Here is a 23612-nt window from a genome sequence, read left to right as displayed (position 1 = left end):
TGTTTAATAAAATTAATAAATATCTAAACAATCGTGTTTTACTTGACCACAATGATTATTTTACAACTATCTTAAAATGCACTTTGTCTGTTTGAAGGGACTCTTATTGGCGTCCTTCTAAATGTATCCAGAAGTGCACCTAATAATTGCACTCATGCGACACTTTTTTGTAGCAACTTGGCGTGGTACAACTTCTCAATAGTGACGGCGCTTTTCCGAGGAGTTTTGGATATCGTATACGACTGTTTTCGACGTAGCGGGGATTCTCAGAAGCGCCACCAAATTCAAAAAATGTTGGCAGGGTACAGACATTTTTGTACAAATATTCTATCAATCTGAACAGCCCGCTATAACAAATCACATACGTGTGACCGACCCATTATAACTAAAGAATTTCTAAAGTATTACGATATTGGATAACATGATTGGACGATATGGCATCACTGTTCGTGTGTATTATTCTAATCACGAATTTAAGCAATGACCATCAGAAGTTTTGTTTCTTAGTGACTACATCTGAATTAAAATATATTGCGTCAAATGGAGGGGCTGAAGCAATTGAGTGAACTATTTTGGTCGCCTACAGTATGGCTTCCGCCCAATGTAACTTGGGCAGATATAGCTCCTGGCTCCAGAGACGACGTGCAGCATGCTGATTATAAGGATCTTGTATGGCCTTTGCCTCTGGCTGCAGTTATCATGTTAATAAGATACTCCTTAGAAAGGTAATAAAAGATAAGATATGTGTATAAAATCCAAGTATGACTATTATATGTTTATGTGACGCTCAGCTGTATACATACTACATTTTGATTAACACACCCAAATTTGTCCGATACCTTTACCGGGTACCACGCTATGTGTTGTTCACGCCCATAAATGAGTGGATCTTAAAATAGGAACTCTAAACATTGAACTTAGACCGAAAATGTATATTGTTTATAGTAACGACGAAATTCTTGTCATTCAAAGTATCAAAACTATCTATTTGGAAAGAATATATGACATTTCAACTGAAAAACATGTAGTATAGACAAAAACAGCGGGGGGTATGTGGGACGTTTTTTTTTTATATTTTCCTCTTTTAAAAAAATAGGTTTGTAATAATTTTTACAAATTTTTAACCATTTATGAATAGTTTATAGCAATTTACTTTGCATTTTGGTTGCTTTCATCGCCTGATTCAGAGTTTGTAGCACCACTCAGTCTTATGAAAAATCCATAATGCACTACTTTACGCACTTTTCTATTCGTCGCGAAACAAAGTCATAAATTGGCGATGTCATTCATGCGTGCATGTTGAGTTTCCTATATGTGCATAGTATCGAAATAACTTAAAGCTATTATTATTTGTAAGTACTAATGCTTCTGAATGAAATTATATTACATGATTTAGATGCGGATCGCAAGATGTGCCATAATCTAAGAAAATCCGAAACATTGTTCATGTTTTACTTGATTTTGTTATTAAAAAATTAGCGTAATTCTATAAAGATACCGTTTAAAAAGGAAATTAAGTAAACTTGAATTAACTAAACACAAATAACATTTTTGTTTGTTTTATATCCATACGATTTGTAATCAATTTGAGATGTTATGAAGACATTTTCTAAATTTTAGAACATGCTCATTGGAGTTAAAAAATAATTTCAATCGATAAGTTCTAGACATCGAATTATCAATCACACAACTTACATATACTTTTAGTAAGGAATACAAATACATAAATAATTAAAAGTCCAATCACGATTGAATACTATTCAATAGTTTTGGTGACAGTCAACTGCGATTCCTAAAAATGTTAATTCAGATGCATGTTGTTCAATGAATTATAAAATATTTATTCTTATTAAACGCTTTTACACATGAAACATAAAACAATTTTTTTACTTCCATATTTGTAACAAAATTTTAGACAGTGGCTATAATCAATATCCCTATTTTAATGTGCTTCCAAAAAAAAACACATGACTGAAATTTGTCCAAATAAACAAAACAATTATTACAACAAAAACAGTATTTGTCGAAAGAATTGGTTAAAACGTTGTGTCACTTTCAAGAGCATAAAATGCACAATGAACTACCCAGCAAAAAAATTTGGAAGTTCTTCCAAAGGCACAACTTTAAAAGCACTTCCAGAAGATGCACTCCCAATGATGTTCTTTATTTTAACTACCCAGGAAGTTCTTTTAATTCAATTTTTTATATCTTGGTTTTTCATACTTTTAATGGGTAATTTTAACATTTTTGTTTCAAATAGGTTAAAAACAGGGTAAGAATTCATAAAATGGTAGAAATCATTTAAATTTTGTCGAAAAAAATGCTAAATCAAATCTGAAAAAATTGTGAATTTTTGAAAATATTTGAGGTCAAACGTTTCCCACAAGCGTTGAATCCATTAAAAATTTAAAAAAAATATAAAAATAATTTTTTGACAAAATATCACAGACTTTTTTAATTTACATCCAAAACATTGAATTTGGATCACACCTAAAGAAGTGATGCAAATTCAGTGCAACGGCTGTTGAAATGGAGGACTTCCATCGTATGACAAGCCCATGTTAAATTCATCGCTTCTGCGTCAATATTGCACCACTTCCGGATCCAAAAAGAACACTTTCATTACTTTTTTGGCGACGCTTTTTTTTTTGCTGAGTACTGGTATATTATCTTATGTCCAGATCGGGGAAGGTGGTCACTTTCAAAAGCATACAATGCTCCATTAGTACATTAACTTGTGTCCAGAGACGAAGGCGTATGTCAGACGTGGCATCACTAGTGATTTAGCAAGATATACCTGCGAAAACAACACATTTGTAATTGTAACAACGCAAATTGTTATTCATAGTTTTTCATCTGCTGAATTGTTTTCGCATAGTTTGTTCAGATTTTATAAATAATAATAAAATTTGAAATTATTTATTATCCTTATTTTTCTGATTTTATCTTTATATAACGACGTCAATTTCGCAGAATACACGTACAATGTTAAAAATTGATTACACCTGTTGGTCAATCTATATTGAAGGAAATTAAAAAAGATAAAATCATTTTTTTAGTAAAACATACTGTGTGTTGAAGACATCAAATGATACCCGGATATAGTAATTCCATTATTATTCATGTCGAATTGGTTACGAAATAAAAAATAAGGAGAAGTGTTTCAAAGCTAGTTGAATTTTTAATTTTTGTGATTTGTATTTATTATGATAACATGTATTCTGAATATTAAACAAATTAATAAACAAGGTACTACATGTATGCACTTTAATTTCTTTTCAGATTTTGGATATCACCCATAGGAATATCTCTGGGTATCAAAGGTTCGAGACATAAAAAGGCTGAAAAAATTCAACTGCTAGAAACAATGTATGAAAAATCACATCGACTTGACGATAAAAAGGTAACGTAAACCCAGTTAAAAAAACATATTGAATGGATACAAATTTCTGAAGAAACAGATGCATCATAGGGAAAGTAAGACTATACTGACGCAAGCGCTCATTGCATTCGTATGACGTATAATGATTTACATTTACAAGATAGTGTTTTATTTTCTTTTTCTGGACTAACGCAATGCCCACTTTCCGGTCCATTCTGATTACGGGACTCTGTCACCATTACCATTACGTAGGGACCATGATCCGGACAACGAGGAGTAGTTTCTCTGGTTACAGAGGAAAGAAAAGAAAAATATAAAAGCAGCGGTCATATAAAAAAAAAAAATAAAGCGACTAAAAATCTTTTTCAATAATTAATGATAAAGTGAATTAAAATTAATTTATATACTAAGGTTAGATTAGGCAAGGTTGAATTTAAATTACAAAAATGTAAATTCGTAGAATGCTTGAAAGTGACAAAACCTAGATACAAATTCTGAGCATCGAATACAACCTTTAATTAACCTATACATCATTGTAGAATCAGTCATCGTCCGTCGGCTCTTATGAGCAGGCAAAAGATTCAGCTTCAATATAGAAGATACGAAGGAGAACGAACTCACTGCTTCAATGAAGATGTCTCAAAGCAAGGATATCGAGGATCCTATACTCCATATGGGTCTAACAAGGGTAAGGGCCCGAAAACTCCTTCGTCCAAAGCTTTATAAATCCTAGGACCCCAAATGCCTTATTCACAATCAAACTAACATGATCATTCGAATTAAGCCTATGATCCATTACAATATCCAGATGAAAAAAAGAACCAACATTGCTAAGAATCGAATCGCATATGGTCGCAATTTTTCTACACAAGTAACTAAAGCTATTCAAATCATCCTGTAGTAAATTATCTTCAGTGATATCTTAACATCACCCGCATACATTGAAATCTTAGAATTAACAAGAAGAAATGGTTTTTGCGTCGTTCATACTGTATTTGTATTTGGACAACTTTTTAGGGATTTTATATAAAAAACACGGCAACGCTGGTTTGAATCAACTGGAATCGTTAGAAACCACCCCTTTTTTAATTGGGCGCCACACTGTGCACTGTGGCCTTACCAAGTTTCCTTAATATATTTAAAGAAACCCCCCGTTGTCTTTTATATAACGGGATTGGAGAACAAAAACAAATATTAATAATCGAAAATCGTTTTTGATGTATCCGGTTGAGGTATCTCCAAAACATACAATCTGGACGTATCAACCGCTCCTTCAGGTATCGAACCTTCGACTGCTGTTTACTTTCGGGCTCGTACGTGTAAATCCACGATTCATCTGTCCCGATGTCATAGAGGTGTTTCGAAACACCGCGATTGTATTTTGGAGCATGTCTTTCGAGCAATCGACATGAGCCTTTTTTTAAAAAATTGTGTTGGATCCAACGCAAACAATTTTTTACGGCCAAAAGTTTATGCAATATTGAATGTATGCCGGTCCCACTAATACTTAAGGTTGTCTCAATCTAACGATAGGGTCACATGACGATCTTGCAATATCAGTTGGCGCACAGCATCAATGTTTTCGGGAACGACATCGAGTGAATTCACAATACCATCGATAAACTGGTCCTTGGCGGAGCTTCATCAAAGCTGAATTAAGTTTATCTGTGCACTATTGTTGAGTTAATCAACTTTAAAAAAAATTGCACGAAAATATTCACCATTTAATTCAATTTTTTGGGCGAGATTCATCTGTAAACAACACAAATGATGCTCGGAGAACGTATAACCTCAAAATCAAGCTTTACGATAGAGCTGTCAGTTGGCAGATTACAACACTAGGGTTATATAAAAGGCAAGCCTCGTAAACCTACTTTTGTAGGTTTACGAGGGTTGCCATAAACTTCCAATAAATAGTGTTGTATTTGGTCATGTGTCTTTACTGTGAAAGGGTTCATTTATAATTAGTAATTTATATTATTACAATTAGATTCGAGCTTTCATTGATTAAGGAGAAAGATATACAATATATACACGCATGACTATGGAAGGACGCATTTTCATAGCCTTTAATGTAGTTCTATAATATAGGTCATTTGTGCCTTATATGCTAACTCTCTCTTCCCAGTCAATGATTTCGACCTACACTGCACATCATCTCTTCGTATATATACAAATCTCTTAATTTTTATCTCTTTTATTTTTACACTAAAAAGAAATCGAGATGTAATATTTGAATGCACCTTACAAGCTTTATTCTCGTTAGCTACAATTAACAAAGGTGTTTTCTTTTCTGATAAAAGGCTTTTCTTCCATATTGTCTGTACAGAGTGTACAATTTTATAGTGCTGTCAGCAACCTAAAAAAGTATAATTTTTACGGGCAGAAAAGAATTTAAACATGGCTAACGTAAAATTAACTTGGGTTACGCCCATTTTCATGAAGCTCCGTTAGTGCTCCGTTAACTAACGAACTTTTAAACCGTATTATGGACATAGCTGCCGTCTTGCCTATATATTCCATATGCCAGTTAGGAACTTAACTATCGACAATTTTTCAGTTAAAGTTAACCGGAGTGAAGATATTTGAAATTTTCTTTTTGTTAATTGACAGTTAATGCCTAACGGAGCTACATGAAAATTGCCGTTAATGTGTTTATTTTCAAAATTATAAAATATTAAAACATTCTCGTACGTTAAATTCAAGGTTAAATTATTAAATTGGATTGGATAATTTTGACATTACAAAACTTGTTCAAAATTTTTCTTTCACATATGAAATTTGCGTTTTTTTTAAAGGAATTTATGTTATTTTCAGTTTTTAATTCAATTGGCAGTTCATTAAAAAATTTAAGCCCATTATATAATAATAAGTTTTGATAAATAGGAATGAAATAGGAATAAAAACATTGAATTTATTCAATTTCCATTAACTCGAGTCGCCATCATTCATTTATTGAAGTCACTATCAACAGCATAAGCAACTCCGCTTTTTAGGGCAATTGCAGCCCACTTGTTTGTTTGCAGTGCTGAAAATGCCGTCATTTGCTGCTGACCTTTTCAAACTGCTGCCTTTTTACAGAAAAAAAAAACTAAAAGACACTACTACGGGAGAAATGCAAAAAAGTGCAAATATTCCACAAGAAAAGAAAATGCCAAAGAGGCCACAGGCTTAAAATTGTTTTTTTTTTTTTTTTTTTTCTTACGTCGACACAAACAGATCGCGTCTAGGAATAAAGGAAATTTTCATGTATATTAGAAGTACATAGATTTGTAATCGATCAATTTCCTCCATTTCCATTGTCTTAGAAAGCTTGAATCTAATAATGAAAATATGTAGAATCATTCATTTGGTCATAAATCGCTTGAGTCGATATCAAACAATCATAAAAATAATATAGTTAGTAATTATACGAGTATTCTATCATGTTATGTTATTCATAAAAATATTTTAATTGTATTCAACTCTATCGGAAGATGCATGTACAACTTACCTAATACAATCCAATTTATCTACATTGCAGATAACATCATTAACCAAACATCTTAACATGACTGAACGTCAGATTGAACGCTGGTGGCGTCTAAGGAGAGCTCAAGATAAACCGTCCACGTTGACCAAATTTTGTGAAAATACCTGGAGGTGTATATATTATACATACAGTTTTATTTTTGGAGTTATTGTTCTATGGGATAAACCTTGGTTTTGGGATGTCAAAACCTGCTGGTATGGTTATCCTCATCAGGTATGCGTGTATTAACGTATTTTATGAAATACAAAATATGTGTTATGTATTTAAACGTGAAGATATTACGTGTGTATGATTGAAAAATGAGATTGTCATCTAAAAAAAAAAAAAAAAAAAAACAACTTAGTAAATTTTAAATATTAATACAACAAGCGACACGCAAATAATTCTCTGTCATCTACTGGGATTCTAAGGTCGACCTTAAAATCTCCAATTTTTAACAATGAACAAGAAAACAATCACCCAATTTTTTATACAAAAAAATACTTATTTCAAATATTCAATAGTCTGTTACAGGTGACATATGGTGGTATTACATGATATCAATGGCATTCTATTGGTCTCTAACTGTAACACAATTCTTCGATGTGAAGCGGAAAGATTTTTGGCAAATGTTTATACATCACATGGTAACTTTGCTATTGATGTCCCTGAGTTGGATTTGCAATTTACATAGAGTTGGTTCTTTGGTGCTGGTCATCCACGATTGCGCAGATATTTTCTTAGAAGTGAGTGTTCAAAATAATGCATTTATTTTATATAAAGTACAATAGTTCATTGCAATTCGCTGAAACGGCCTTTAAAAAGCTTTGAATAGTTTAAATAAATAAAATGTTAACATTATATTCCAATTTCTATTTGCAGGCAGCAAAACTGACGAAATATGCCAAATATCAAAAATTGTGTGATGTCATATTTGCTATATTTACAGTTGTATGGTTAATTACTAGGCTTGGTTTCTATCCTCGCATTATTTACAGGTAACTATTCACTAATATCCATTTACCGTTTCCTAATTAGGTGAAACTACTCAGGAATCGCATTCAAAAAAAAATTGCAATATTCCGAGAAATTCAAAATATAAACAAGTTTATCTGAGAACATATAATCATAGTTTAAATCTCTTTATCTAAAAAATCTATCTGATTGCCTCATATGCTAAAGATTTTCTATTTTTTGATGCTCATATTTACTGTAATAAAACAAAATAAATATCACCGTCCATTTTTCTCGAGAATAAAAGCAGTTGATACAATCAACAAATATTTTCAATACCCACTAGATAAGGCACGGTCGATTTAAATTTTACTGAAAACTCATTGTTTTATGACAGTCATTTATGGATTTATAATATATAGTTTTATAGGTGTAATAATGATATTATACCAATACAAAGAACGTTTACATAATATCTGGATAGACAGCTAAGCAAAACTATATTTTGTAAACACAAAATTTTCATGAATGAATAATGAAGCGTTGCGATACCACTTGAAAAATGTGAAGGATCGCTTAGAATTATACAATAAACAAAAATAAAATGGAATGTGGAAGACTTGAAACACGAAGTATGGTTAGATAAAAACAAAATAAATCATTTTCATTCAGATTCGAAAATTAAAAAATTAAAAAAAAAAATAAGCTTGATGGTTTGTATCTGTTTCGGTGACAACTCGATCGATTGGTAATAATCGTTTATATAATAAAAATGGAGGATTACCTCCGCATTCTAGGTAATTCATTCGATTTTATGGACAACTATACATACACAGGGGACACAGAAACAATTGTGAAGAATTGGCTATCAAATTAAACATTTTAGACTATGCAATGTCCAGTGCAAAGCTAAAATCTAAATTCGATCCATGATATGGTGGAATATTTAAAAATACTCCTTGTACAGCTCGATAGTGTAACTTAGATAAAATGTTCAAACGTAGAGGCCAAATATTCCGTACGAACACATCATATGCAGTTTTAAATATGCAGTTTTAAACTAAAATCTGATGTGTGCATAAATGCTCGCCATTGTACAGGTATATTGAAATTACATGACAAAAGCAGTTTGACTTTTTTAACCCTTCGATATCTCGGCTATTGCCTTTGGATACCGATTTGTAAACAAGAAACAGTTATTCGCTAATTAATTTGATTTCAAATATTAATATGGCTCAATGAAATTAAACATTTCATGTCACAATTTGCTAATGCTAGATATGTGTTTGTCTCATGTCAGATATGAACTGGAAAAAATTCCCAGTTCTAGGTGTTCTGTTTTTTTTTTTTCAGATCCATGACGAAAAATAGGGTTAGTTTTGAAAAGGCTGACCACATTTTATATTTATATCTTTCACTTCGTTGCTCGATAAAAACTTTGACTTTGAAGGCTGACCACATTTTATATTTATATCTTTCACTTCGTTGCTCGATAAAAACTTTTTCTCCAAATGATTAGTAGAAATTTTCTTAAGAAAAAAATCAAAAAGTCACTGAAACACCAACAGGATGTGAGCTTGCATAACTAAAAAACGCCATTTAAATAAATAAAAATATATAACGGGAATTGAAATTAAAAGTTTCACTTAGGCAGCATTGAACATTAAAGGGTTAATAATAGCAATATTATTAATAATAAATAACATTTCATATTATTGCATATATGTGATATGCATTATGACTTCCCATTATACTTGTTTTGTAGTAATTTAAATATTATCTATTTTTTTATTTTAGCACGTCGATTGAAGCGCCCAAAATACTTCCCATGTTTCCAGCTTACTATATTTTTAATAGTTTGCTCATAATGTTACTTCTTCTGCATATAGTATGGACGTATATGATACTTAAGATTGTTATAGATTCTTTACAGAAAGGCTTGGTAAGAACTTAATAATCATGTATAAAGAATAATTCAAAATGAACTTTTTACTTTGGTAAATTTTTCAGATGTCTGGTGATATTAGATCGAGTGATGAAAGTGATGTTTCGGAAAGTTCAGAAAATCTGAAATTGTCAACTAATGGTGCTGTTCAAAATAATGTCGTGAAAAGATCTAACGTTTCGAAGAAAGCTGATTAGTAGTGCATCATATTCACTTTATGTATAATCTGTACAAATAAATATTTACTAGTAATTTGATCTAGTAATATGTTATTGGTATATTAATTAGTACAATAATAAATGTAATCTGTATTGTTGTTTATATGCCTGTGCAATTTATTGTTCTTTAACAAATTCATTTTCAATAATTCATATAACAAATGTGTAGCTCCCGTCAAGGGTGCCCGAGAGTCCAATTAAATGTTGGTCGAAATTACTTTGTAAACATTGTTATTTTATTTATCATTAATGCCTTAAAGTTCCACTTTAGGTAAATTACATGTTCCGCCTTTATGCTTAGTACTAAGTTTGTTTCTGCAAAAAACGAATATCTTCATATATTTCCGTAAATAGGGTCTCAAACCCAGGGTTGTTAACTTATTTATGCGAAATAATATACCTGCATATTTTTTCGTGCGAAAAAATCCAGGGTTGTATAAATATGTGCTCAAAACAAAGATTTCGCATTTATTCCGCGCTAACGTTTTTTGTATGGAGTATAACAGTTTCTCGTGCGAAAACGTGATCTTAGTACTAGGCTTTAAGGTGGAATTACATACCATGCGTGCGTACGTTATATGCTATTGTAAAAAAAAGTTATAATAATGTGAGAAATACTATTGTTTGAGCTACACGACAACGTAAGGGATGCATATGACTCATGAAGTTGACGAACTTTTAACTTTAGGACAAATCCGTCTCTCATATGGTTGCAACACGATAAATCTGTAAGCAAGTAACAAATATACTCACATTGGGTACACCACAGAAAAAAAGTTTTGTCTTCAATCAAAACATGAATTGATACAATTAGTTTTTAATTGAAATTTTTTCAATCACTGAAATGATAGTTTCCATCACCAATGCTAATTAAAAAATTAATTGCTACCATTATTTTTGTGATTTATGTTTATTTTAGTTACAAAATTAGTTGAATCATTTAAATTTTTAATTGATTCAATTTCTAAATTCAATTAAAATTTTAATTGGAAAATGTGTGTATATTTCGAAGGCGATACATGTCCGATATCTCTTTTTGACACTTCGCTTTATAATATCAATCTTTCGCGTTCGAAAGATTGATATTATAAAGAGAAAATCGCGTTCTCAACAAAAAACAGACATTACCCTCAACAGTAGAATTCAAAACGTTAGCAACAATTCCTTAACATATTTGCAACAACTTTTCAAACTAATTTTCATTTTAATACTTCAAACCCATTCGAAAATCTGTTGAAGGCAAGCAATATGCAAGGCCATTTGAACTAATGTTGAAGATGGGATTCACTATCAAATTGATATGGCGTTACCTAAGAAAAATGTTCATCCTTGTGTTTGTTGGGTTAAGTTTTTTAAAGTTTTCTTTTTTATGGATCGCCCTGTTGTTGCCCTCATTGCTTTGTTATCGAATTTTAACAACTCTCACTTTACGGAGGTAAAAAGGTAAATATTGTTTTAAAGTTCACAACAGTAAATGATAGAAATTTGAGTGAAAGCTGAAGGAGCTGATTCTTCTAATGAACGATTGAAAGATAATCGTTTTTGCTGACCAGTGGTCAATAGATTGTTACAAGCCGCCTTAATGCTAAATTTTGGAAAAGAATTGCTCTACTATGAATGATACTATGAAAAGTACATACTATGAGCGTCAAAAGTGTGTCAGCACCAGCACCTAGAAGCATTTGAGTTTTCGTCAGGTTTTTGGAAAAATATACAGGTTTAATTCAATCAAGCGTAAAGTAATATTCAATGTTAACGAAATAAAAGTGAAAAAAAAACAAATTGCAATATTCATTCTTAGAAACATTTATATAAAAAGTCAATTTTTTACGCAACAAAAGTGAGCACATTAATGTGATTAAATTAATTAAGAATTTAAAGTCAATTTTTTGATTGACAATATTCAAAAATGAAACGTCCTTGTGTATGTACTTTTGAGCATAACTAAGCCGTTTCTGCTTGTGTACATTCAAAATGTACGGTTTCTGTAACCCATGTAACTTGTCAGTTTCTATTGTGAAATTTTTGCCTTCTCGGCAATACTTCCCGCAAAAGTAACGGTGAATATAACGGCCAAATGAGTCAACAATGAATGAGTTGAGTGTAGACTCACTTATGATGCGTAAAATGTCGAGTTTTTTTATACATACATTTTTAAAAAAGAATATTGAAAAGTTGTCGTTTTTCGCTATTATTTTCATAAGGTTGACTAATATTTTATATACACATGTGGTCAAATTAATAAGTACAGTAAAGTTTTTTTATGTTCCATGGTAAATTTAATAAATATATTTATTGAAAAGCAAAATAAAGTCTATAGTTCATATTAATGGCATACATTTAACTTAAAAGTAAATAATTTTCTGGAAAAGACAAGTGAAATGAAAAGCTAATCCAAATAAGGCAAAGTAATAGTCAAAAATGAATGGACAAAATAATAAGTACATTTTCTAAATCGTGAAATATACATAACCATTGTATTCAATTTTATTTTGATAACATTTTATACTCGCTTTGACATACTGCTTACAAGCTTCCGAAGAAAACATACCTCTAAGGTGGGTGTTTCAAGAAGACAACGATCCTACACTCACTTCTCGCTTTATTAAAAATTGGTTCCAAGACAATGACATAACCCTTCTATATTGGACTACTCAGCCACCAGACCCTAAACCCATTGAAACCCTTTGGGGAGAGTTAAAACACAGAATTGGGTACGAAACATATAAAAATAAACAACATCTTTGGAATTTGTAGATTACATGCGTACGGGTTCTCCAATATATTTCTATATTCGAACAGGGTCATTTTATAAATAATGCGATAAATTCGATCTAGGCCATACCAGAAAAAACAACCCCATACCACAGTGTTCCCACTCCCATGCTTGACCGTCATTTTTGTGAAGCGCATCTGAAATTCTTTTCCTTGGGGTCGACGAACATTACGACTACTACCATTTCGGAATATATTTTTTTAGTGTCATCGCTCCACAGGATATTGCGCCGTTTTCTCTCACCTACCGTTCCTGACCACCTATAATGTTTTCTGATGAGGCATAGTCTCATTTTACAAATTTTTTTCCGTAGCATAGGAACTTTTCTGACTGCCAAATAGATCGAGCAGATATCACATTGCCTAGTTACATGACGTAGTTACAACACCAAATTAAAAAATATGTTTGAGATAGGACAAAAAGGAAAAAATTCCAACGTGTACTTATTATTTTGACCACATGTGTATATGAGAGCTATGTATATCTCAATCTGTACTGATTTCAATCAAATTAAGTACACTTGACGATACTACTAATTGTACTCCTCGTGCAAAATTTCAAGTAAATCAGGGTAAATTTCTGGCTTCTGGGGCCACATAAGTCCATATCGGGCGAAATATATATATGAGAGCTATATCTGTATCTGAACCGATTTCAATAAAATTTAACACACTTAACGATACTACTACTTTTACTCCTTGTACAAAATTTCAAGCAAATCAGGGTAAATCTCTGGCTTCTGGGGCCATATAAGTCCATATCGGGCGAAGCATATATATGGGAGCTATAACTAAATCTGAACCGATTTCAATCAAATTTTGCACACTTAACGATACTACTAATTGTACTCCTTGTGCAAAATTTCATGCAAATCGACCTGGACTTTGATTACAAAAATCTGTTCACAGACAGACGGACGGAGAGACGGCTATATCGACTCAGGGACTGATCCTGAGTAATACTGCCAAAGACACCAAATGGCTATCTCGTCTCCTTCTGGGTGTTGCAAACATATGCATTAACTTATAATACCCCGTTTCACAGTGCGGCGCAGGGTATAAAAATTCGCAAATTATGTTCGCAGAGATGCCGCTTCAAAAACTACACACAACATACAATTTTTGATAAATAGTCCTATCTCAAGATATGGGGTTTTGTCATAAGTGTATCGATATTTTTTTATTAAATTTACACGACCATCTTGTATTTCAGCTGTAATGTCATTCATTGTCAATATCACAAGATTTACTCGTGGAAGACTTGGTACGGGTTGTTTCAAGTACCTATTGCCTAACTATCCGAGACATACAAATCCCAGGACGTTGTCATTTTTCGATTATGCAAACCTCATACAATACAAGAATAAACGATGTTGCTCTTCAAATACCATTGGACAGATGCCTGCAGATCCATCATCAAAAATGCTCCTTGTATATACATGTAAAATCTGTTCTCTCCGTAACTCGAAACACATTTCAAAAATAGCATATACAAAAGGAGTTGTTATTGTTACGTGTGATGGTTGTTCCAATCACCATATAATTGCAGATAATTTAAATTGGTTCAGCGACCTTAATGGAAAAAAGAATATAGAGGAAATCTTAAGAGAAAAAGGAGAGAATGTTACCAAAATTGGTTTCGAAAAATCAGACTAACGTTGATAAAATTAATTAAAAATTATTATTTAACTTATTGTTAACTAATTTTACACCATGTTATAATTGCTTCAAAAGAAATAATAGTAATGACAACAACAAAATTAGCTGTTTCAGTTTGTGGGTTTGTGATAATGATATTGCTATAAATAACTCTAAATCCAGACTATGTTCTTTTATCATACAAATGATGAAGTAGAGTTGAATATACAAGTCAATGGTTATAGAATCCCTTCGTTACTGAAATGAGATGTCTTGGTGCAGTGTTGGATAGGAAACTCGGTTTGGACATCATGTTGATTCTATTTTTTCGAAGGTTGTGCCCACTCTTCGGAGGCTTTACTCGCTAAGTTTTTTATGCCAGTTCATATTATGAAGAGATTGGGGTTTTCATTACTAATGTCTTCTGTTATTTATTGTATTGAAGTAGTTTCATGTGCAAATTTGACTTCTCCCTACGGCGCAATGAACACACTTCGGGAAGTGTATTAGAGTTTTTAGGAGTACCACCGTGGTGCAATGGTTAGCATGCCCGCCATGTATACACAACGTCGTGGGTTCGATTTCTGCTTCGACCTAACACCAAAAAGTTCATCAGCGGTGGATAATCCCACCTTAGTAATGGCGGCGACATTTCTAAGTGTTTCAAAGTTTCTCTAAGTGGTTTCACTGCAATGTGGAACGCCGTTCGGACTCGGCTATAAAATGTAGGTCCCTTGTCATTGAGCTTAACATGGAAGTTCACCAATGCGGTATCACAATGGACTGCATAGTCTAAGTGAGCCTGATACATCGGGCTGCCACCTAACCTAGGAGTAGCTTTCCCCATGTATGTTGAGCATATGTAATTCCGAAACAGCTGTACATCCAACAATCTTGCAGTCTATAGGGCTTTGCCCAAATAAATTTGACGAGCATACTTTTCCTCTGTTGGTTAAGCTACCACTGTAGTTTAGTCAATGCATGATTTTAAGCTGAAATCAAAAACAACAAAAATGATTGAAGAGTAAACCAACAATAACAAACAAAACGAATGAAGATAGAGGAAGCACGCTCAAAAACAAACCCAGCCAAATGCACTCAAATCGACTTTGAGAAAGGAAAAGAAATATTCTTGCAAATTTGTTTAGGCAGTAGCCAACCATCAAAACCTTTTTTCGTGAGTTTCAAGTGTAGTTCACTTTGGGTTTAGTGAATTACCCGATTTTTTCTGATAATTGGTTGATAGTATTGCTGCAAGTAGAGGATGCTGATGTATATGATGTATATGTATGTATGAGTATATTTTCATTTTCATGAAAATATAATTTATTATTCCTATATATCCTACTATTTGTTGGCAAAGGTTTGCTTGTATCCAAAAATCATCTAATAAATTGAGATTTAATCATTTTGTTTCTACAATTTCCCTGCACTAAACCGATGAAAATTGGATAAATGAGAACAATTATTAACTAAAGACCACGAGGTTTAGAATACAATATTTTATTATTAAAACCAGAAAGGTAGAAAAAAATCAAATATAAATTACAAAGTTACTATGTTCTCAGAGTACAAAGAACTTGTTTTTAAATTCACAAAAAAAAACACATTACAAACAAAAATGTTATTTTAACAACTTTGTTTATTATTTAATGATATAATAATAATAATAAATACTATATAATAAAGCAGGCATTAATCCAAAGATTTCACCGTAATAAATCTATTGCAGCTGGATTTATGTCAACTGTATCAGAGGGTCCAACTTTTATTACGAATATCGATTATTTTCCTTATTTTTGTTGAAATATGTTATGCAAGATCACGCAATACGACAACTATTTCGGCCAGAGCCAACCGGCGTTTTACATCGATTTTTGCTTTTGGAACTACTAGTTAAGGTATTAAAACAGTGAGATGTCGTTAATGCGTATGATTTTAATGTTGATTTTACGGATGGAGGTAAGGGTAACGATTCAATGGCATAAACTGTGGTTCGCCTTACTATAGTTCGACAGCATAGTTCCTGCAGCGTTAGCACTGTAAAAAGATGACGTATTGAATCATTTTATTTAGGCAATCGAGCATTCTTACCTTTATTGTTTCGCCATATACGTTCCATTCCGTTTCTATGGAGAGCCATGCGCGCCAATTCGCAAAATGATTCTCTTATGTTAAAATCACATAGAGGGGATATTTCGAAGCATGACATATTATGACGTGTAGCATACAATTCTGCTTGTTTAGCTGCAACTTGTCTTTTAAATGCCAAGTGGAGTCTATTTCCAACAAGAACTTTCGGTATACCAGGAGCGTGCTAAGTAAAAAGAGTATATCTTTTATATCATTATATATAACGTAATTCGAATACATATTGTTACAATTTAATTTAATTTAAAAGAATGTGTACAATTCGAAAAGTCGACATCAAAAAGTTGTTCCTAGTACAAATACGTCAAAAATAATACAACGCGTGTATAAAGTAACCTAAAGATTGTAACTAGATTGTAAAAACACAAATAATACCTCTTCAACTTCCTTAAGCCATCGATCTATGCCATCAAAACTCCATTTATTTGTAATGTCATAAACCAAAATAATTCCTTGGGCTCCTCGCGAATATGAACGTATTATTGTACAGAATCGACCTTGGCCGGAAGTGTCCCATAGCTGAAGTTTAACTCTTTTTCCTTCTAATAGTATAGTAGTCGTCTTGTAGGCTTAAAATAGAAAGAAAATATTTATTATAAAAGTTTTTTAAATCGGAAACATAAATTACCATTGCCACTACAAAACGGACTTTCAGAGGCATCTTCCAAACCAGACAGAATTTCGTGCTTTCCGACATCGCTATCTCCCACTAATAATACTTTTAACAAGTAATCATAGTCCTTCGTCATGTTATTTATTGACTGTAAATAAGAAAAACAAAAAAAAAAAAAGATTTAATAAAGCTTTGTGTTAATTGTCCTGCTTTAGAGAAGCTCCGTTCATTCACACTAAAGATGGATTCCCCATGTTAAAAAGCGCAATATCGTTTGTTATATGAACGTAGTATTAGAACAATATTAAGAATTTAATTGGTCGAAATTATCTGCTGGTCAGCATAATTGCTTTAAGCTTTGTTGAGAGCAAAATCTTTACGTCGAGAGCTAGGACCAGTAAATTTCAACCACATGGGGGTGATCGCTCTTTCTATCGTACACTAAAAATTTTTAAGATGTCCATATTTCCAATATGGTGTTAGTTCTTGTTTATAACTGGGACAAGGTTTCCACTGTCCCAGAATATTTAGTAACCACATGATGCCTACTCTGAATAGCTGTAGATCCAAGTTATGCTTTCCAATACAATTCGTTATCCCGTTATCTCTTTATTCACATTTTATGATCTTATTTTATTACTAACCCAATATGGTGTTAGTTCTTGTTTATAATTGCGACAAGGTTTCCATTGTCCCAGAATATTTAGTAACCACATGATGACTAGTCTGAGTAGTCGTAGATCCAAGTTATGCTTTCCAATACAATTCGTTATCCCATAATCTCTTTATTCACATTCTATGATCTTAATGGAAAACTGCAACTATTTCTTCTAATAGGTATCCAGCAGCGACACATTGGGAAACCAAAGCACATTTTAGAATATTTGGTTTTACTATCTGATAGTAAGATTACGAGGATCTAAACTCATATGTCCAACTTTTCTATTTGTAAATAATAGTCTTTTTGTTCCCCACTTTTACCTTATATGCATAGCCCATCTACAATAGTAATCATTAGTCTAACATTGGTTTTGCTTTTACCGTTTACCAAATCAGGACATTATAGAAAAGTTTGCCCTTTTGCTTCAAACAACCAAAACATCGAGCACTTAAAAATACAAATTTTGTAAAGTCTACTTTTGCATTACAATATAACATTTAATGCTCAATTCTTATGTATATATAACCCCTAGTAATATATAAGTAATCGTTGAGGATTACTTGATAGATATAAATCACACAGAAATCTTTTGTTTTTTGATGGCTGCGTGATATTTGCTTTTAACCACTGTACAATACTTTATTGTTCCAATTTTGGAATGCACTCTGAATTTTGTGAATAACTAACCATCACACTAGATCGTTAGAATTTGTTTATATTTCCGTGTATGTTTTTAATTTCCAATCGCATTGCATTATTTACAATAACTTTAACAAAAACAAATATGTTAAACTATGACACTAGATAGACCACATCGATTACCGAAATGTTCACCGATTACACAGCAGCCAGTATTGCCCATTAATTAAAATATCACATCGAAGATGAATAGTGGAAAATCGACTATTCACGAAAAACTCGACTTTGTATTAAAGGTGCACAGAAAAAAACATCACCAAAATATTTCCAATTAAAAAGTTAATTGATTGATTAATTAATAAATTAATTAATACAATTAACTTTTTAATCAAGATAGAAACATTAAGTTAATTAAGTCAATTATTGAAAATTTTAAAATTTTTAATTAAAAAATTAATTGATAAAATTAACTTTTTAATCAAATTCGGAAGACTAAGTCAGTAAAAAAATGATGAACACTTTTTAAATTTTTAAATAAAAATGTATTTCAAACAATCAATCGAAATAAACACTCCCCTGCCAACATTTTTTGAATTTGGGGGCGCTTCAGAGAATCCCCACTACGTCGAAAACAGTCGTATACGATATCCAAAACTCCTCGGAAAAGCGCCGTCACTATTGAGAAGTTGTACCACGCCAAGTTACTACAAAAAAGTATCGCATGAGTGCAATTATTAGGAGCCCTTCTGGATACATTTAGAAGGACGCCAATAAGAGCCCCTTCAAACAATCAGACAAAGTGCATTTTAAGATAGTTTTAAAAGAATCATTGTGGTCAAGTAAAACACGATTGTTTAGATGTTTATTAATTTTATGAAACATTTATAAATTCTCATAAATATAACATTTATACGGCTATCACATCACATTTAACACATTTTTATGCATTAATAAGAGATTGATGTTGAGTTACAAGTTGTAAGTTAAATGTTGTAGCGTCTATCAGCCAGTACTTTTATTCCCAATGGAGGCAGCGTGTCTGGAAAAATATTTGAAAAACTATCACTTTATTCCATTTGGAAAGTCAAAAATTGTTCACCAATTTACTTTTCACAATTTTAAGCGTAATAACTATGTTTTCAGCACTTTATTTTCGTTTTCATTGAAATAAATTATAATAAGCCAGTTGCGCTTGGTGTTTCACAAAATATAAAATGGCTCTTGTAACAATAGTGATGGCAAAATACTTTCATGCGAATAGTGATGGCAAAATTCTAGCACAGTTGGCGATTGTTGCAGTGTCACTTACGAGTCTGTGGTAGCGATGAGGATGAAATGGAACATTGAAATGCTGGCTTAGACCCTGCCAGCCAATTCAGAAAGTAATTGAAAATAGTTACCTTTTTTAATAAAAAAATTAATTGACTTTTTCAATCAACATTAATTAAATTTTTAATTGAATAAATTAAAAAATTAATTGAAATTTGCTAATAAAATAAATTAATTTTTTAATGAAGAATTTTTTCTATGCACAATTAACACTGTGATTGATACTATCATTTTCGTGACATTTCAATTAAAAAATTAATTGGATCAATTAATTTCGTGATTGAATCAGAAACAAATTTTTTTTTTGTGTTGTTATTAAGTTCGAGTTTAGCCGCTACTTTTCTTTATTAATACATTTTAAGGAATACAAACTTTGTGGAAATTTGCTTTGGGATATTCCCCATCAAGTTATAATGAAATCTGCAACAAATATGTATAATTTTATGCCTTTTTTGCTGATTTATTGATGACGACTTAGCGGCTAAACTCGAACTTAATACCCACCTTATATTTTCATATAGGATTGTTATTTCTTAATTTTTTCATATAAGATTGTAATATCTTTCAGTGTAGCTTATTGTAATGCGCTAAATGAATTGCTTAAGTAAAAAAAATATTATATTTCATGTTAGCCTGATACCGAAACAGGCAATTGACGTCCAAATGCATTATATCTAATTATACAGTTATTTTTCGATAACTCTCCCAGCCAGATCTATACTAAAGGCTGTGGAAAAGTTCATTCGCCCGAACCGAAACATGTACAGTCCTGTGACGGCTACTATGTAAAACTTTTTTAGTATTTTCTTTGAAATTACTTTTGAGTTCCCATTGTATTTTTTGGTTGGACGATTTATTGAAGTGTGGCCAATGATATTGATAAGCGACAACATTGACATAGGACAGGGATGTTTTTTTTTTTTTTAAAGAGAGTCGATTTGGAATGATCGAAGCTTTGATCTCGCTCTTTCTTGTTCGAGTCATCACCCAAGTCACAACTAGTTCTGGAGTAAAATTAAAGTGTATATTCCGCAGACCACGCGATTTTTAATAATTGTAATGAAGATATCATACAGTGCAATTTATTAATTTTATTTTGCTTTTTATTCGATTTTGAGGAGGAAGGTAAGAAATATAAAGTGATTGTGTCAATTGTGTTAATAAATTCCATTTTGCGGTGACATTCATGATCTTGTTGGAAATAAAATTTTCTCATTTCTTTTTACTTTAATTGTTATAGATTTATTTAAATTATAAAGACTAAAAAAATCCACTTGTTGTGCAAAAAAATTTTCCTAGTGTGTATTTCATTGATAAAGCATTTAATTGAGAATCGAAATGCAATTTTTTTCTAAATATATAAAGCAAAAACTGTAACTGGAAACTTTAGCTATAAATTCGCCGCGTATATATGTATGTATATGTATATATATATATATATATATATATATATATATATATATATATATATATATATATATATGTATATATATATGTATATATATGTATATATGTAGGTATATGTGTGTGTATGTATATATATATATATATATATATATATATCTAAAACAAAGATCATGAATAAATCCGAATGAATATTCCGATTATTAAATTGTAATTTGGCAAAATCTTTGCTTTGAACAAATTAGGTTTTTTGGCAATATACGCCATCTCATGCATTTTACACGTGGCTCACATGTGCTCAAGTAGACATAGGTGAAGTTAGATGGCGCTGAGGAATCCAGGCCACCAGTTTTTGTTAGCGTGGGAAGTATAATGCGGTACGGTAGATGACACTACAAGGAAAAGATGATTCCGAGCAAGGAAAAGATTGTAGCATAATTTTTAGGAGCAGTGGTGAGAAGAGTTTATGTTAAAATACTAAACCAATATCGTCCTTTGTGTTGTCCTTAACGACTAACTAACAGTCAGATGCCTTCGAGTATGATATCCCTTGACTGGAATACTTCATACTTCGAAAGTATCATAAACTGAAAGGCGCTAACCTAATCTAAGTATGTGGTACAAAATATCCAAAGGAAGGAAAGTTATCGCTCAATATAGAACAAGAGATCAAAATGAATAAGGAATTTGTGAAAAATAATTATATGCACTTAATATTGAGAACTATTACATCTTAAGAGATTATATTTTAATGTTGTAATTAATTGAAAATTATTATAGTGTCGATATTTTCCAAGATACTATTAAAAAAAAATACAAACAAATTTACATAAATACACCAGAATACCAAAGGTGAAGAAAAATATCCCATTATAAAAAAATGTAAAATTTAAATATGTATATTAAAATATTACATTATTGCTAGTATTTCCGAAACACAAAATCAAATAGTTTACAACAACGATACAATTATTTTACAATATATTATTTTACAATATACTAAAAAAAGTGTAAATTTGATTGTAGCTAATTATATTTGATAAAATGGTAAAATTAATTTAAAAAAATCAAAGATAAATATGTTTTAAGAATCTGTAAAAAAAAAAAACTATAATAAAATAACGTAATAAAATGAATAAACAACAAAATAATTATAAAATACATGATAAAAAAAAAAAAAATTATGGAAAAATAAAAAAAAAAAAAAAATAAATAAATAAAAGTAATACAAAATAAACAAATCACCAAAAAAAAAAAATATAAAAATAATAATAATAAATGTAAATTCAAATAATAAAATAAATATAAAAATCTAAAAAAATATTTTTTAATATATAAATATACATCAATAAAATGAAAATAGAAGTAGATAGTAAAATACAAAATATAAATCAAAATTAAATTATTTAAATTAATATAGAAATATTAATAAATAAATATGAAATTTAACTAAATAAATAAAATAATTAAATATATGTAGAAATCTATATATAATATTAATAAATTAATTATAAAATACTAATAAATAAATAATAATACAAACAAGTTAAATTGTTATTAATAAATGGAAATAAAATTAAATAAACATAAAAATATACTGAATGTAAAATTAGGCAAATTGATGAAAAAGTAAAATTAAACAAATGTAGAAATATACAAAAAAAAAAAAAAAAATATATAAATCCTATTAATCTCAAAATCTATTTTGAGATCCAGATTAAAAATCTATGTAAAAAAAATCTATATATAATGCATTCGTTAATCGTAAGAAATTTTCTTGAAGTATGATGTGCACGTAATACTTTGACAAAATTTAAAAATAAATTTCCACAATACTCTAATTAAAATATATGTATAGCTTAATATAAAAAAAAATACACTATATTTTTTTGTTATCAATCTTTAATTGTTTATATATTTTTTTTGTAAACATTTTTTACAGTAAATTTTTACTGTTCATTATAATTATAATTTAGAAATAATTAATTTAGTTACATATTTCCAAATAATAATAAAATTTTGTAAAGTAGACTGTAAAACGAATTAACAATGTCTTAAATATTTGAAAATAGTGCTGAAAATGTAACAGGCATGTAGAGTTCGGATCATATTATTTAGGGGTGTTTCCAAATTTCATAGGCGACGAAAACACCATGGATGACTGTAAAGTCATATGGGGTGGGCATAGCCTATTGAGACATTAACATCTGTCTCACACATAAAGCCGAAATTTGGAATTGAATTTGAAATGTAACGGTCGATGAATTTCCAAATATTACACTTCAATTCTGATTCATTTTTTTGTCTATCCACTTCTGTAACAGTCAGTTCGATTTAAATAAAATATGGTACGATAATTATTTTGTGATGCCTTCAGCGGAACAAGAATCCC

At 30.9% G+C, this 23612-nt stretch overlaps 2 protein-coding genes and 2 long non-coding RNA genes across 4 annotated transcripts; 2 read left to right on the top strand and 2 right to left on the bottom strand.

The window, feature by feature from the left end:
* Positions 1 to 453: 453 nt before the first annotated feature.
* schlank (ceramide synthase schlank) lies at positions 454 to 10113 on the top strand. Its single transcript, XM_075299118.1, has 7 exons — positions 454 to 725; positions 3283 to 3403; positions 6906 to 7127; positions 7418 to 7639; positions 7776 to 7891; positions 9645 to 9789; positions 9858 to 10113. Exons 1-7 carry the CDS (start codon positions 541 to 543, stop codon positions 9987 to 9989), a joined length of 1143 nt encoding a protein of 380 aa, XP_075155233.1. The 5' UTR covers positions 454 to 540; the 3' UTR covers positions 9990 to 10113.
* Positions 10114 to 16047: 5934 nt separating this feature from the next.
* Positions 16048 to 18693, bottom strand: Rab40 (RAS oncogene family member Rab40). The gene is made up of 5 exons (XM_075300764.1): positions 18536 to 18693; positions 17203 to 17335; positions 16950 to 17143; positions 16518 to 16740; positions 16048 to 16463 (listed from the first exon to the last, which is right to left on the bottom strand). The coding sequence occupies exons 1-5, from the start codon at positions 18536 to 18538 to the stop codon at positions 16246 to 16248; spliced, it is 771 nt and encodes a 256-aa protein (XP_075156879.1). The 5' UTR covers positions 18539 to 18693; the 3' UTR covers positions 16048 to 16245.
* A 623-nt stretch (positions 18694 to 19316) lies between these two features.
* On the bottom strand, positions 19317 to 19811 carry LOC142230265 (uncharacterized). Its single transcript, XR_012720629.1, has 2 exons — positions 19595 to 19811; positions 19317 to 19526 (listed from the first exon to the last, which is right to left on the bottom strand). It is a non-coding gene; the product is annotated as an uncharacterized LOC142230265 (long non-coding RNA).
* Positions 19812 to 20583: 772 nt separating this feature from the next.
* Positions 20584 to 21972, top strand: LOC142228837 (uncharacterized). Its single transcript, XR_012720277.1, has 2 exons — positions 20584 to 20941; positions 21466 to 21972. It is a non-coding gene; the product is annotated as an uncharacterized LOC142228837 (long non-coding RNA).
* Positions 21973 to 23612: the final 1640 nt, after the last annotated feature.

This window comes from Haematobia irritans, chromosome 3 (genome assembly GCF_050003625.1).
Source record: "Haematobia irritans isolate KBUSLIRL chromosome 3, ASM5000362v1, whole genome shotgun sequence".
In the NCBI taxonomy this organism is placed as follows: Eukaryota; Metazoa; Arthropoda; class Insecta; order Diptera; family Muscidae; genus Haematobia; species Haematobia irritans.
The sequence above is the reverse complement of the archived record's forward strand: the minus strand, read 5'-3'. Positions and strand labels throughout refer to the sequence as shown.